The following is a 16,931-nucleotide window of genomic DNA, read 5'->3' as shown; positions in this document are numbered from 1 at the left end:
ATAGGGAGCATCTCGCATTAATCTCTTCTTGGTTATTTGACTGTTTTCCACTAACCTTTCATTCTGCCCAATTTAATTAAATCAACTGCTTTTCCAACTATAACCTGTTGGATGTTCCTTTCAATTCATAGTGGTGAAGGCATATATGATATGCAGCTAGGAAGGACTTAGCCAAGTTAAGGTAATTCTCAGCAATAAATAACAAATGACACCAAATTAGTTTATTTTATCCAGACCATACATGGTACAGATTCTCAAGACTTGTGTTGTGCTCCTGACTACCATTGATTTTGAAGTCCAGGATCCTTGTGTTCTACATACCATGGGTATACGTGTAGGATTAGAGGAAAGGGTTTGAATATATTATGTTGAACCTATTACGTTGATTTTATTTTTTTAATTGCTGCATTGATAGGATTTAGAAAGCCTCATGGTCCTAAGAATAAAAAGGTCTGACTGTAGCAGTGGTGTCATGAGCATGGAATTTCAAGCCTATCTGCAAAAATGACACTAAGTATAAATTATGAGCAATATTATGAATATTTATTCATCTGTGCTGATGTTCTTGATGATCTTTTTCAAGCTTCCAGCCTGATACAGCTTAAAGAAGAAGGCAGTTTTACCTGAATTGTGAATGTTGGGTTTTTTTTCCTCTTTTTAATCAAGCGAGATATACCAGGAAACAAATCAGGCTGATAAAAACAGAAGTCAGACTTACAAGAAAAACAGCTGTAGCAGCTAAATGGCTTAAAGCAGAGAAAGTAGGAAAACAGCATGTGGGGCTAATGATGGGTGGTTTTCAGGTTTCAGAATACATTAAGGCATTCTCCCTGTTTATTAAATTGCTCTGGCAGCATTTGACAGCAAAGGTTTTGTGGTTTATAAGAGTGCAATGGACATAACTAGGATATTTTTTTTTCCCAAAGCCTGGCCTTTGGGTAATCACCAAGAAGTTACAGACTGTAAGAAGAATTTGGTGTGCACAAGTCTAAAGAAGGTCATTTTATATTTTCAAAGATGTTTCTCAGATTGTTGTTTACTTTCCCTTCTCTTAGTCTGCCTGGGGTTTTTGAGGTTTTTTGCGTCTCTCAGCACTCCCTCCTTTTGTCAGAAAGTGGCAGACGCAGCCTGGAAGCGCCATCAGTTTAGTGCTGGCGTATTTACCAAAGGGCGCCTCTCAGCAGCGACGGTCGCTGTGTGACCGGCTCGACACTGACCTATCGCTCGTCTCTTCCTCTCTGAGAAAAGCTGAATGTAATTTCATGGTTTTACAAAAATTACCTCAGCCAAAAGTTAGAAGCCTTGTTCCTCAGGTGTCTTTTTAAGTGCTTTGCAAGATGACCTGGCATTTCTGGGGCATAAAGCCTGCAGAATATTGGCGGGCTTTGAAAGCAGCGTCTGCTGGGTCCAAGTTTCTTCTTGTTTCTGCCGAGATGCAGAAAGACGCCGACGTCCGTGCCGGTACCCGGCGCGGTTGCCACCGGAGGGAAGGATGCTGGAGATGGGCACTTCTGCATCCGCTCCTTGTCGGGGTGGCTGAGTGCTTCGGCAAACTAATGGATTTTTATTCTCACGATATCACTGTGAAATAAGAAAGTGTTTCCATTTCGTTTTGAAGTGTTATTTTCAATTTCATTGAGGCACGGTAAAATTAAATGACCTACTAAAGGTCACTTGGGGAGTGTCTGGGAAAATGCAAAAGAAATCCAGGTCTTCCAAGCTGCAGCCTTAATCACAACCCTGCTCGCTTTTGGCACCGACTCAGTGCTGTAGTCAGAATCAAAATACATCATCCAAGATACTCATCATATCTGTATTTTTTAATGAAATTTATTTGTAGCTCATTGCAGCTCCCTGTCACCCCCTTGCATGACTATCAGTGGTGACTATCAGAAGCACATAATCCATTTTCCTTATTTCTCTCCTCACGGACTAATGTCTGATCTGTAGTTTGGATCACTGCAGAATGAGATGTAACCCATTTCTAATTATTCTGTGATTCTAATTTTGGCATTAAATGAGAGAACCGTATGAGAAGCTCATTAACTGATGGTCTTTCTAAACAGGAAAGTCAGTGCTGTCCAAGGACAGAGATACTGTTACAACGGGGTTTCTGATAACAGTTTTGATAATAATTCTCATAATAACTTTTAGGTCAGTCCATAGTGCCAGAGACTGTGCACAACCCAAGTGCCTTTACGGGACTCCTTAACATGGAGGAATCTGTTGGGTTTTACAGTGACAGTATCAGTACGGAAAAGATTTTAAGACTAGAAAAGAAATGCAACAGAGCGCTGGCTTCTATTTGCTGTTACTGTTGTTTTCATGCTTATCTTCTGTAAGCAGCCCAGTCCTTATTTTCTGTGCTCCAGGCTTGGTGCTCATTTGCCAAGCCTTAGTCGAAAAAAAAAAATCACAGCAAGCGTTATGTTCATGTTATCAAATTTCCTGAAACTGGAAAATAGTGTCACAATCTTAAATATAGAGGTACTATATACATTTTGGGTGAATTTCAAAGAATGAGGACAATTTTAAAGCACTGTTTCAGACAGGAAAATAAAATCCTTTGGGCTTAAAAGTTTTTCAAGGAACTACATGCACGTTTCGACAAACGTCTGTGCTCAAATATGAGATAAAAAATTTTGTGACCTCTAACCCCCATCCTTTGCAACTCAAAATGCAGAACCAGTGTGAGGTTAAACAGACCCTATTTGGCTATTAACTGTGTATACAGCAAACATCAAAATATGCTGTTGCCGTAAGGGGTGGCCAGCTGGGGTCCGAGTGTGGCAAACCCTCCACAACACATTTGGGTCAGTTGACTATTTTGGTGGGTGTATTTTCCAGTAGGTCCCTTTCCTTGGGCAGAAGTTGCTGCGTTGATATTATTTGTGTGTTCCACCACAGCAGGTTTCAGCTTGGGTGTGTTTTGAAAACCTTAATTGCCCAGGCTCAGTGTCTGATCCCTCAGGTATAAAATTCACTCAGATAGATAGATAGATAGATAGATAGATAGATAGATAGATAGATAGATAGATAGATATCAGATTAACGTGGTTGCAGCATATCACACTCAAAAGTATCTCTGTTCCTGTTTATTGCAGCCTCTCCTATGCACAGCATTGCTAGCACCAGGCATTAAGAAAACCATGAAAACTGATCCACCAGAATCCCTGGGCTGTGTTAGCATTTTCAGTTATTTGTCTGCTGGTTTGTTTTGTTTTTTCCTTTTCTCTCCTTTTTTTTTCTTTCTGTTTTTCAGGGCTTTTTAGTGTTTGGAGTTTATATTTCTAAGCTTCCGTCTGTATCCCTGACAACCAGCAGATCGCTTTCCGAGATGAGATTCTCAGTCAATAACACGGCTCCCGGAGCCAGTTCAGCAAAACGCCGGCTCTCCCAGCGAAATGAGGTGGATGAGCAGTTCAGTTTGGTTCCCATCTCCGCTATCCTGGAGGCCACGGGGAGATCACACCAGGATGCTGGGAAGCTTTTGGTGTGACCGTCAGGGTCTTCTCTGTTCCTAGCATGTCCTTTGGAAAGGTTTCCACTTTCACCACTTTCACTGTCAGAATAACACAAAAAAAGGCAGCTAGGGGCAACAGCCACTGAACGATTTGGTCTCGCACTACTAAGAGGCCAAAGAGAGTAGACTCCTGAAAGGCTTCCTGGCATTCTTTGATTTTATAACCTCTGTGTGATGAAAAGACTGTATCCCCTTTCTTTCAGATTACTTTTAAAGCGCTTCCTTGTGCTTTCATACAAAAGCTCAGTGAGCTATGGCTGGGTGTTGTACCCACCACCAGAAGCTGTTTTTTGCTTTCAGAAGCCGTCACAAAAAAAGGCAAAATAGCTGCTTTGCTGGATAAGGTCCCATTTACACATACATGGGAGATTCAGTGCCCACCCTGGAGAAGCTGGAAGAATCAGTGGTGTGTCTGTGTGTTCTGAATGGGTTCAGATACGTGAATTGTGACTCATTAAAATACCATCTTGGAAGTGCAGTAGCTTAAGAGATAAAATGATCACAGTATCACAGTATGTTTGGGATTGGAAGGGACCTCAAAAGATCATCCAGTCCAATCCCCCTGCTGGAGCAGGAACGCCTAGGAGAGGTCGCACAGGAAGGTGTCCAGGCGGGTTTGAATGTCTCCAGGGAAGGAGACTCCACAACCTCCCTGGGCAGCCTGGGCCAGTGTCTGTCACCCTCACTGAGAAGAAGTTCTTTCTCAAATTTAAGTGGAACCTCTTGTGTTCCAGCTTGATCCCATTACCCCTTGTCCTATCATTGTTTGCCACCGAGAAGAGCCTGGCTCCATCCTCATGGCACTCACCCTTTATATATTTATAAACATTAATAAGGTCACCCCTCAGTCTCCTCTTCTCCAAACTAAAGAGCCCCAGCTCCCTCAGCCTTTCTTCATAAGGGAGATGCTCCACTCCCTTAATCATCTTTGTTGCCCTACGCTGGACCCTCTCCAGCAGTTCCCTGTCCTTCTTGAACTGAGGGGCCCAGAACTGGACACAATATTCCAGATGGGGTCTCACCAGGGCGGAGTAGAGAGGGAGGACCTCTTTCGATCTACTGACCACCCCCCTTGTAATACACCCGAGGATGCCATTGGCCTTCCTGGCCACAAGGGCCTAGTGCTGGCTCATGGTCATCCTGTTGTCCACCAGGACCCCCAGGTCCCTTTCCCCTACGCTGCTCTCTAATATGTAATTTCCCAACCTATACTGGAACCTGGCGTTGTTCCTGCTCAGATGCAGGACTCTACACTTTCCCTTGTTAAATTCCATCAGGTTATTCCCCACCCAACTCTCCATCCTGTCCAGGTCCCGCTGGATGGCAGCACAGCCTCTGGCGTGTCAGCCACTCCTCCCAGCTTAGTGTCATCAGCAAACTTGCTGATAGTATGCTCAATTCCCTTGTCCAGATCATTAATGAATATATTGAATAATATTGGCCCCAGTACTGACCCCTGAGGCACTCCACTAGATACTGGCCTCCAACTGGACTCCGCACCATTGACCACCACTCTCTGGCTTCTCTCTTTAAGCCAGTTTGCAACCCACCTCACTACTCCATTGTCCAGACCACACCTCCTCAATTTAGCTGTGAGGATGCTGTGAGGGACTGTGTCAAAGGCTTTACTGAAGTCAAGGTAGACCACATCCACCGCTCTGCCATCATCCATCCACCTTGTTACATTCTCATAAAAGGCTATGAGGCTGGTCAAGCATGACTTACCCTTGGTAGTATAAGGTGTGAGATCCCACAGTTACAGGTCCTAGGTGCTGAGAGAGAAAGAGTTAATAAAAAAGCTTAATTGCTGGCTGTTAATCAGGCTGCCAGGTGAAAGCTATTTATTACAGGCTGATTGTCAATATAGGTGCAGTGCCAAATAGCAGTCCTGAGGATAGCTGGTGGCTTCTGGGCCTTTATTTGTTTTGGAAAAAAAATGGGTATGGGTTGGACTGATTTCTGAAGATTTGTGGAGCGCATCTTCTGGGCTGGCGGTGTGGGTGAAAACCACCGGTGCTTCGGCTGGTGAGTCAGGGCAAACACTGCTGTGCTCATCAGAACTGCTCCTGAATAAATATTTTCCTTCTTTCTGAGTCACACGCAGGCAGGAATCCTCCGCTGTGTGAAGGTGAGCGCGAGGAGTCGTCCTCTCCCTGCCTTCCTGTTATTATAAGTACAACCGATGTGCAAGTTGGGGGTGGCCCTTGGCATGGGGGTGCTGCACCCTTGGGGAGCAGTGGAGGAAAATCTCCCCCAGGCATTTTTTGTGTGTTTTTCTCCCTCTCTGTGCAATGCCCTCAGGCTGAAATGTGGTGGCTGCTCCAGGAGATTTAACCATGTGTTGCTAGAGAGAGTTGGAGGAAGGCAATGCGCCACATGATTGCAGGTAGCTCATAAAATCAAACATTCCCAGATGTTTGCGGATGGGGAACACCACGCCATGCTGGAAGAAAAGCAAATACAACCCCAGCTAGATAGAGAAAATAAGCCTCTCTGTTTGCTTCGCTGTTGGTGGCTGTGCAGCACCAAGTAGTCCAGTTAGCCCTTGTTAAACCCTCGTGCTAGCAAGGGTGAAACGCCTCTGGTTGTAGCTGGCCCTGTCTGGTGGGGCTGCCTCCTTCACAGAGCTCCCAGAGTAGGGTTTTCTACCAAAAAAATCTGTGTTCAGGTTTAATTGCGGCTAAGTAAGGAGTACTGAGGGATAAATGCTTAAAAGGTGTGTCTGTGAGCTTTGTTTCAATGATGACTAGTTAGATCTTTTTGGAAAAAAAGAGTAAAGTGTGTGTTTGGGGGGAGTTTGTTTTCAGATTGGCTTTCCGGGCTCTGGTGTTTGTTACTAGTGTGTTCACCATCAGCTATCTTGTACCAAATAAAGTCAACATCAAAACTTCACTAGCATGCAAAGACATTATGTAGGAAAAACAAACAAAAAACGACATAGAGGAACACCCCATGTTCTGCTCATTTCTATTGCACAAGGGGAGATGGAAAAAACATAAAAATAAATCAGATGAGAGGATTAGGCATGAGAGGAAACAGGATTTACATTTTCTAGCTCCTTCACCGATAGGTTCCTACTCAGTACATCCTGCAGCAACATCCTGGTAACCTTATTTGCTTTACCAGACGTGATACTAAAATTAGCTAGTCACACGTTTCTCAGGAAGTGGTAATTAATTGGACAATATTTGTACAGAGCTTTGGAAGTGTAGGTCCTAATTTTGCAAACCCTTTGTCCATAATGGAGATTAATTTAATCACATAATTACTGCATTTCTGGACTTTGGCATACACAGTTACCCGGCTTGTGTGTGATTTATAATAATTGCGTGTGGAAACCAGGAACAGCCATATTCCTAAAAATACTGTGCATGCGCATTTGAAAATTGGGATCACAGATAGCACTTCATTGCTAGGATTTCATTTTAAAATACTTTATTCTTTTAGACTCTCTCTCTGAATATGATTTGGTTTTATTTATAAGCTCTCGGCAAGACCGTGCTCAGCTTGGTCAGGGATTTCAGATGGTGTGTTCCATGCCAGCCTGTATCTTGATAGGGAGGAACTGTAATGTTGTTTGGGGCACCTATTCCTTTGTGTGTGCCAATGAACCGGGCTAGTTCAGTGATATCCATCAGTGTTAAGTCTTAAACCGTTTTCACACAGACATATTGTGGTATTTAGACTGAAAGGGGTTTTATTATTTTTCTTCCTAAAAAAGTTGTTTGTACACAGAGAGTGCTGAGAGATCTGACTTCTGCTTTAGCTCTATTTGTCATAATTTCTCCCTGGACGAGGAGGATTTTTATCCCTTTATTTTGAATCCCTGAGCCCTATATTAGATTGCTCCAACATCTCACTCCTTTAGCAGTGAAGGACCACCTAATTTCCAGCCTAAATTTATTCATGGCCGGTTTCTACCCATTTGTTCTTGTGTCAACGTTGTCCTTTAGTTTAAATTGCTCCTTTGCCTTCTTAGTGTTTATCCTCCTGATGTATTTATAGGCAGCAATCATATCTATCAGCTATCAGCCTTCATTTTGCTGGACTAAACAAGCCAGGCTGTCCTAAGCTCTTCTCCGGTGATGGGCTCTTTGCTCCCGGCACCTGGTCGGATCCGGGTTGCTCGGCAGTGAGCGCCGGGGACCTGGCACCACATCCCAACGAGCCTGCGGTGCTTGGCACCCAAAACCACCTTCCAGACAAGTTCTGTCATTGGTTCCTTGCTGCGTTATCTGGTATTTTGTGCTATTAAATCACATCTTGTTTCTATTATTTCATTCTCCGGTTAGCCTGCTTTCAAGCTGTTACTTCTTTCTGTACTAGGCAGTGCTGTCTTGATCAACTTCCCGTTAACCAGCTTAAGCAATTTCTTCAGCTAATTCCCATCTTTTGGAATTTAGCTGATGTGTTTCTTTGTGGCACTGTATCAGATGATTGGCAGAGGAGCAGTCAGATTAGATCTGCCACAGTTCCTTTAATTATTCTTTCCCTCATAATTTTTTCCTTCGAAAGCCCTTCTTAGTTTTTAGGTCAGTCTAGAAGCTCTGCCCTTATCAAGATGAGGCGTTTTTTTTTCCTTGGCTTAAGTAGAAGCAGCACATTTACTTTCCTCCGGTGTGAAGATTTGTTAAATTTAATAAAAATACTGGCCACTGGAGCTGGATTTTTGGTCTGGACCCCATCAGGACAGAAGCTTATTTCTTTAGTTCCACAGCATCACCATCAGAGCAAACATATGGTAACTGTTTCATTTCTCTGGGTTAGGACCATTTTGTGTTACCTCTATGCTGCAGTTTCTGCCCTGTGCTATTTAAAATGTCATTTTTGTAAAGAAAGAGAATATGAGAATCATTCTGTATGATCAAAATGCCATTAAGAAAATGTGTCTCTTGCTTGGGGGCATGGGACTGACTTTTTTTTAATAGTTGTGACAATAATAATATTAGGACAACAAACTAAGATGCCCCTGGAGATGCTGTGACAAATTGGAAGGACATGTTGAAATTAAAATTGATTGAATAGTTCAATAAAATCAGCTTAATGCACCCAAGGAAAAAGGCTAGCTACAGAAAAACAAAAAAAAATCAGTCATTTTTTATCTTCTGGGACCAATCTCACTGAAGATTGAATTAATTACAAACTAAAACTAGGTACTTGAAAGCACCACCCTTGTATGCCCACACTGGAGCCTTTTGGATGGAACTTAGCCTTCTTCCCCTTCTTCCCATCCCTGTGCACCAGCTCTTTGTGGCTGGTACGTTCGTACGTTCCTGAATTCTGGGCATTTTCATTTTTGACTTTGTATTATCTGATCGATATAATCTTTCTTTTAAATTTCTTTAATTTAGTGTTGCGAATTTGTGTGGGGTTTTTTTAATAAGACTGTGCTATGTTGCTCTGAAAGGCACTTTGTTAAATAAAAAAACTTCATTGTAAATCTGAGAATAATAAGACAGGCTCTGTGGTTACACACACGCTTGCGTGTCATTAGAGTATGTGTAATTTAATAAGCAGTGAAACTGTGAAGTTAACAAAACTTTTAAATGAGACTTTGTAGTCCCTTACCCTCTATTGTATGACAGGATTCATTTTTCCAGGGGAAGCTTTAGTTGAGAAGTGAATGAATGGAGCTGGAAGGCGCGGGGAGGTTTCCAGACTCAGTCCCGGTATGAATAAGTGCGGCACAGACCAAGCGCAACCTTCCCCAAGGTCTGCAGCTCGTTCTTGGAGTTCAGATCAAAGTTTGCATGATGGTGTTGGGAGTTTCAGAACCGGAGGGAACTGAGACCTGTGGAGGGGTCAGGCTGCAAACACAATAAAATAGAAAAATACCAAGTTAAGAAAGCAGCACCCCCACTGACGGACCTGTTTCATCGCCCTCTCAGCTGATGGAAAGGAAGGGATATTTTTCTTTTCCTGCAGTCGCTGTCAGAGCACCGAAGCTTTTACAATAATGTGCGACAGCCACCCCATCAAGTCAGAAATGGTGTGAATTATGCGTCTCCATCTCATTGCGATGAGGAACATTAGAGGTGGCTTTGCCATTTAAATGCTCTATTGAAACGGAGTCTCTCATCTGGGCCTCCGACCTGTTTTTCTAATTTATGTGGGGTCTGATTGCTGCTATTTTTAAAAATGGTTTCTCCTCCTTCTATGATTTAAACCTAATTTGGCTCACAAGTATTTGGCCTGTTAGGGAATAATTCTATCAGCCTCCTAAGTTATCTATAAGAGAGAATAAGGAAGGAAGTGCTAAATATAAAATAGAAATTACATTCACCAATAAGATCATTTCAACCTTACACTTACCCAGTGCTTTACAAATGGAGTAATGAACAGCAAGTTTTTGTGTGAGGAAAAACAAAGGCTAATGATAGTTTCTCCCTCATGTTTTATTATACAAGGTAGCAAGAGATAATAAAAGTGCATTTCCATAATATATTCCAGTCGCAAGGTGCTGATGGGTCCCTGTGTGTGATATCTTGTCAATTTAGGAGGTTAATACCTGTCAATTAAAAGTCCTGGAATCAGGGTACAGCTAAAATTCACATCTCTGTTATTCTAGCAACTCAGAAGTATTAAGGAATCAAGCCAGTTACAGCACTTCAAGAATGTTTATGTAGGAGTAGAGAGGCCTAGTTGACCTAATTCTTACCCTTTGAAATTTCAAAGAACATTTGACATTTTACACACTCTTGTACCATCCCAGACAAATGGAGCAGCCCTGGAGCATCGGAGCTGTGTTCAGGAGCAATCCAGCGTGCAGAAGGTCTCTCCTCCCTGTGGAGTTCCTCCCCTTGGCTTTGCACAAAGCTTTTCCTGCACAGCGTTGTGTCTCCATTTGGTTTTCACCCCTTTCACACTCTTGGATGTGCTGTTGGAGACGCTTGGTACTTGCCTTCCAGCTCACGTCTGTAATTACACCTTAAACCTTAAGGGATGGGGAGGGTTTCACTTTGCCCTCAATCACACCAATTTTGGCTGGATTCCCCCTGGTTCTCAGCACATCCTTACACCCGTATTTCAGGAAAGGAGCTTTGCTTTAATATCTGCCTGTAAAGGGCTTTGGGTACCCCGGGCATGACTTCTCTAGGCATCAATAGTAAATCCTGCAGATCCAAATGAAAACTCATTGTCGAGGCCAGTTTTAAAGATTATGAAGCTTTTCTCAGTGCAGGCAGATATTCAGAAATAAGGAGTCATCCCAGGGAGATGTACATGTGGCAAGATCAGATGCCCTCTCCTATTTTATTGAGGTTTATTTCCAGTTTCACTCACATACAACTTCAATGTGTGGTTTCCATGGCTGGCTCTGTAAGGCTTTTTCTTTGGGAGCGACATTGTTTGGGATCTCAGGAACTTAAATCAGTTCTGCTGAATTTTTGTTTATCGCAGTGAATATTCTTTTTCATAATGGACTTAAATTCTCCTGATTTACCAATATTGTGTTAAGGATTGGATCTTGGAGGGTATTTTAAGTATCAAAATGGCTTTTGGGCATCAAACTGTGTGAGGAAAACAAGCTGGAGGGCCACTGGGTGATATTGCTGTCAGTTTGGGCGATATAATGTGATGTTTTTTGTGAAAACACATTGGCAAAACTTTTACTCTTTCCCAGAAGACAGAAACTAATGTTCCCAAAACATCTTAAAAATTAACAAAATGTTTGTTTCAACCAAGAATTTTTGCTATAAGATTTTTTATTACCCCATAAAACAGGTGATACCCACCAATCCATGTGAAAAATACTTTCAAAAACATGATAAAAATTTTATCTGTCTTTTTACTAATGTTTTGAATCTAATTAACTTCCCAGTGTCTGCCTTAACGTTGCACCTATATATGGAAAATAAACCAAGGCCCTTTACAGGATGCATTTTTGATTCTAAACCTTTTCTTTTCCAGAAAGTTCAGCAGTACATAGTCATTGTTCAAGCCACAGATATGGAAGGAAACCTCAACTATGGTCTCTCAAACACGGCAACAGCGATCATTACGGTGACGGATGTGAACGACAACCCACCCGAATTCACTACCAGCACTGTAAGTATCCGCACATCAACACGGTGATGCATGGACACATGGCCTGGTTGTAATTCACAGGTGTTTGTATCCGTTGTCCCTCATAGCTGGTTTGGCAGATGAGAGGAACGTGATAGATAACCACAGAACAAAGGCTTTCATGGGGGGGAAAAAAGGAGGAAAAAAGGGAAAAGGAAAAGAAGAATGATCCATAAACTCGCAAAACTATTTGGCAACCAATTTTGCTGAGGTACTAAAGGAACTGAAATAATGTGGCAAACAGACTATGTCTGATTGCACCAAAGAGGATACGGTTGTTTCACAGCAATTGGCTGTAGACATATCAGAGTTATTATTACTTACGAGTGAAATCCTCAGCAGTAAGAGATATTTTGGCTTTAGTAGCTCGGATATGATTTCAAGGAAGCAGTAAATACTTTAAATGGTAACAGGTATCGGGTAAAATTTGTATTTCACTGATAGCTCTAACAGATGTATTTCTGTGTGCCGGCAGAAAATATGTGAACATTCTTCAGTACATCTGGTTTGAATCAGTTAAAGGTCTGTCTTGTATTAGTACAGTATTCCTCTGTTCTGTTCTCATGTGCTCCAAGTTGCTATTACTGCGGTGGGGGGGAAATAAAGAGATGGCAAATGATGAATTTTTAGAGCTGGTTAAGTTAAAAATGAGGAGTTGGAAGGTGAAGCAATGTGGTCTTGTTCTTTCCAGCCTTCATCATCCATAGATGTAGAGCATCCAAAATGTGCATAGTGATTTCAGAAACCACAGAGCAGTACAGAGGTCTGCATGCTAATAAGTGAGAAATCATTGTGTATCCACCATCTGTATTCATATGCAGGTCAACAAGGAGCAGCAGATGATGTATCTTAACCTGATACTAAATCTTTAAAAATGCAGAAAGTCCAACTGCATTGTGTTCAAGACACTGAACACCCTTTGAGGAATGTGTTTATAATTTATATTATTCTGAATTTTCATACCATCTTAAAGGGTCTGCAGATATTTTATTATGTTAGTACCAAAGTTTCCCTTTAGTTTTACCCTTACAAACCACAAATACTGTGCAGAACTCGGGGAAGTCGTGCAGAGCCCTATTTGTGCCACCATGGACCCAAACCAGAGTCGATCCTCCCCTCCCACCGCTGTGGAGATCCACGCTCGTGGGCGGGATGTGCTCCACACCTGAGCAGCGCCAGCGGTTTCCGATCAAGTCTCTTGGACCTAGATTCTCAGAAGAAGGAAAGCACTAAATTCCCCTTGAATCAGAGAAAAACGAGCACCCAGCATGTTTTCAGATCTGGCCCTCAGGCTGCAGTAGTACAAGGAGGGTTTAACAGCAGCGCGTGTGCTTCCCGTCTGCCACAGAAAATACACTGGGCTTCATATTCTGAAGCTGTCATTAAATAGCTCCTTAAGTGTGATACGTATAGGTGTGAAGAACTGTAAAAATCTAATGCAAGCCTTGGGCCGTGTGATCCTTTCTCCTGCCAGCATGGGATTTTTCTCTGGAAAATGCTCTAGTTTTGTGTCTCCCAGGCCGTGGAACTTGTCACCACAGCAGTACGTGTGCCTCAGCTTGCTAGTGTTTGGGGTGGACCTTGTTCTGCCAGGTAAATACTTGTTTAACCTTCTTTTGAGTGAAAAAGGAATGACATCTAGTGGCCACGTCATTTAAGCACAGGTTGTTCCGATGGCCCAGATTGCCTGGTCCTTGTCCCCAGGTGTGAATCGGGGGAGAGGTTTTGGATGGCCATGTCAGAGTTGATCACACGCACACCCATCGGTGCCTTCCAGAGGGCAGCATCCTCCAAACGTGGTGTATTTGAATGCCTTTCCAAAACACTTCCCAAAGCTGAATCTGATGAAACGTGCAATAATGGAAATTTGCTTTCAGGTGAATTCTGAGTATTCAATGTCTTGGTGTGTGTTAAACCTAGAAGAAATAAAAGCCATCAAGAGAATTACCCATAGGATTGTGTTAAATGGATTAGAAAACGCTACTCTTCCTCTAAGCGGGGTTGATGTCTGCCGTTATTTCTCTAATTTTAGTCACTGGAGAGTTTTACAAGGACCAAAGGGCTTTACACAGTAGCACATGGGACTTTATAAAGATTTGAAAACTGAGAATGTTTTACAATAATATTTTCTCATTCTGTGGAAACAAATATCTTTCATATACTCCCAAGCATAACCAGGATGAATTTCACATGAGTATGAAAGTGTAATACGTTATTTCCCTGACTGGCAGAGAAAACAGCATTAGACCGATCAGTCTCTTTAAACCTGAGCTGAATCTCCTTGCTGTCCTCAAATAGTCTGATCTGCATTTTAACACCTCTAAAAAATAGCAAAAACATCTCTTTCCAGGAGATCTGTGGCTCCTCAGAGGGTAAGGCCCGTGGTCTCTTTAAAGAGTGGAGACTGGAGAGACACAGTGCATTTTAATCTAAAATACTTCTGTATTGAGATGCTGTTGTAAAAAAAACAAAGTAGGCTGAATAACTGAAATTGTGGTTTGCTCTTGGAAACCTGCCAGACGAAAGGAAGTCGAGCAACTGGATTCAGCATAGACACCTACAAAGTGCACCCTATAGCACTCCAAAATCACCTGTCATTCAGGCAGGGTGGTTTTAGACTTAATTGTTCCTGGATAAGAATGCAGCTCAGGAGGGCGCTGCACCGTGCTGGTGTCACAGCTCTTGTGTGCAGCAGCAGGAATTAATGTTACTGTGTAAAACTTAACAACCAGACGGGAGAGAAGAAAACAGCTGCTGTGATGGTCGAGAAAGTCAGGCCATGTCCGTAGGGAGGTGAAGAGACATTTGCAGTAAGTTTTACTGGGAAACTGGCTCCATAACTGTTACAAGACAGAGGTACTGGTATCAGTGTGCCCTCTGTTATCCAGGGTCCCTGTTCCTCGTAACAGGATCGTGTCCTCTGACATGTCTTAATTACGTGGAAATTCTTCCGCCTCCCTTCAAATATTTATCTCTTCTGTGCAGGCAATTTGTGGTTTTTTCTGTATTAATATAGATCTGCAGCAGAACCTCTGGCCAGATGCTCACCTCAGATAGCGGGGAGGTGCTCTGAAATTAGTGTTGGTATTTCAGAGATTAGAAGTCAGCTGAGACAGAACAGTCTCAGGTGAGATTTTATGCAAGGTGGAGGCATCTTCTTTGCTCATGGAAGGAATGCCTTTAATTCCAGTGGAATCTTTAACTCCTGTAAAGCAGGATGCCCTTTCCAGTCTGACCCATGATACCATTAATAGCCATCCAAGGGTTTCCACTTAATCTAAGGAAATGCATAATCAGGGGGGAGGAGAAGCTAAAGAAATCCATCCCTACACTCGACTCATACAAAGTCTATTTTTATCGTATTCAATCAGGAACAATCAGGCACAGAGAGGAGACGCAGATGAATTTGCATGATCAGACTTCTGTGTCTTAAATGTTAATTAAAAGTTATTTTAAATTTGCCTACTGTGCAGAACTTGTTTTTATAGTAGCCCGTGTAAGGGAAATATTATTTCACAGGGCTGAAGAGCTCGTGATTAGTTGAGCTTGTGGATTCTTGGGAAAACCTGCCTGGCAATCAACCTCTTCTTTAAAGAAAAAAAAAAGGAAACTAGGCTATTCAAGTTCTTTAAGCTCTTGAGCCTTAGGAGGTCTTATTTAAAGCTACTTTAAAATACGCCCTTTGGCACTGCTTTGAGAATCTCCTCTTCCGAGGCTGAATCCAGTGGAGCGTGTTTTAAAGAGGCAGCTCTAGCACCGCATCCCCTTCCCTGCCGCGCTGCCTCGCTGGCTCATCTTAGCGCTGACTCCCATTAGGAGCAGCTCTAAAGGTTTAGGATCAGACTATGAAGCTTGGATGTGGGCTTCCCAGCTCACAGAGCCCAGATGATTTCTGCTAGTCTGGCCAAAGGCTGCTGTGAACTTAAAGCAAATAGCTGGTCCAGAATAACATTATGCATAGAGAGATGCTCGTATTCTGGCAGAAGGGGATGTGTTGCTGAGGAAGGTTAATCTAGTTGCAAAGTGGATTTGGCTAATCAGTGGAGGAGCAAGTACTTGTTGCAAGTACATTGGAAAAAACAGTTCTTGCCAGTTTTTAGCTGGGCTGTTTAATTAATAGTGTCAGATCAGACTCATCTCTGGCTGCGGCAGTAATGCTGAGTTAGTAACCTGGCTGGTGCTGGGCTCAGTCAGCAGTGACATCTGCCCAGGGAAGAGCTGGACGGTTCGTTAGCAAAATGACACAGAGAGAGACCCAAGGTAAAAGGGCTTTTTGGTTTTGGCGCTGCTCTGCCAGAAACGGCTGACTTGTGTCTGTGCAGGTATTGGGCTCCTCTGCGTACTATGGAAAACGTTGATGAGCCCACTCAGAGAAGTACTTTGAAATGTGAAAGTGAAGTATCGGTGCCGTTGTCCTTTACCATGAATAGTTCTTCCTTCTGCTTTGATGTTCCTGTTTTCTGTCCCATCCTCACCCTGATATGCTCATGCACATCGTTTTGTGAAGCTGAACAAGCCAAACTCCTTCAGCCCCTCTTGACGTTGTACCTTTCCCTTCCTGGTTATCTTGCTAACCCTGCTGTGCATCAGGCTCTGCTCAGATTCCTTTCTTTTGACCAGATTTGTATCTAGTAATACAGATGAGATTTTTCAGTGTCTTGAACAAGGGCAGTAATATTTCCTAGAATCAAATTTACCATTTTCACAGCCATGGCATAGCACTCTCTTAGTCTGCTCTGTGAACTTGCCAAAATTCTGGCAAAGCAAACAAGCATAAGCCAAAATTTTATTCCTTGGTCTGTGTGCATTTGTTCTCATGCTAATACTGTTTGAGAACAAAATACAGCTGTGCATCAACCAATGCAAGAGCAGCACTGTCCAGAGCTGCAGAAATAGCTGATGTGAGCTGTAAAAATGTGACTTCTTTGCAAGTGGCAAAGCTTGGGGTGAGTAGAGTCCTTCCCCTGATCTCCAACCTGCTGACTTGAATCCTACTGACCTCTGGTTTTAGTGGTGAGTGCAGAAATAGCAAAGTAGCAAAGAAAACCCTCACCTTCACCTTCAGGCTGAAAGATCCTGACTTCCAAATGACTGCGATGCAAAGATGTAAATAGGCCTAGTTTGGAGAAATGGACTCATATGGTAGTAGGAAACCAAAACTGGAAACCGAGTTAGCCTACCAGCAGTTTGGGGTTTTCTAAGCACATTTATAGCAGGTGTATCTGAAAGCTTTCAGCACATTTGAGCACTATGAGAAATCCCTTGTACATACGTGCCCATGTTTTACAAATCAATCTTACGCTGTGAAAGGAGAACCTGGCAGGAATGAGATTTCAATGGGATT

General features: G+C 42.7%; 1 protein-coding gene across 1 annotated transcript in view; it reads left to right on the top strand.

The window, feature by feature from the left end:
• CDH4 (cadherin 4) overlaps positions 1-16,931 on the top strand; it is a 433,344-nt gene that overhangs the window by 377,792 nt on the left and 38,621 nt on the right. The window contains exon 8 of the mRNA XM_065849749.2: positions 11,432-11,569. Coding sequence (XP_065705821.1) covers positions 11,432-11,569 — 138 coding nt within the window. The remainder of the gene's footprint in view (positions 1-11,431; positions 11,570-16,931) is intronic.

This window comes from Patagioenas fasciata, chromosome 16, assembly GCF_037038585.1.
Source record: "Patagioenas fasciata isolate bPatFas1 chromosome 16, bPatFas1.hap1, whole genome shotgun sequence".
Classification (NCBI taxonomy): domain Eukaryota; kingdom Metazoa; phylum Chordata; class Aves; order Columbiformes; family Columbidae; genus Patagioenas; species Patagioenas fasciata.
Note: the sequence above shows the minus strand (reverse complement) of the source record. Positions and strands in the feature narration are given on the sequence as shown.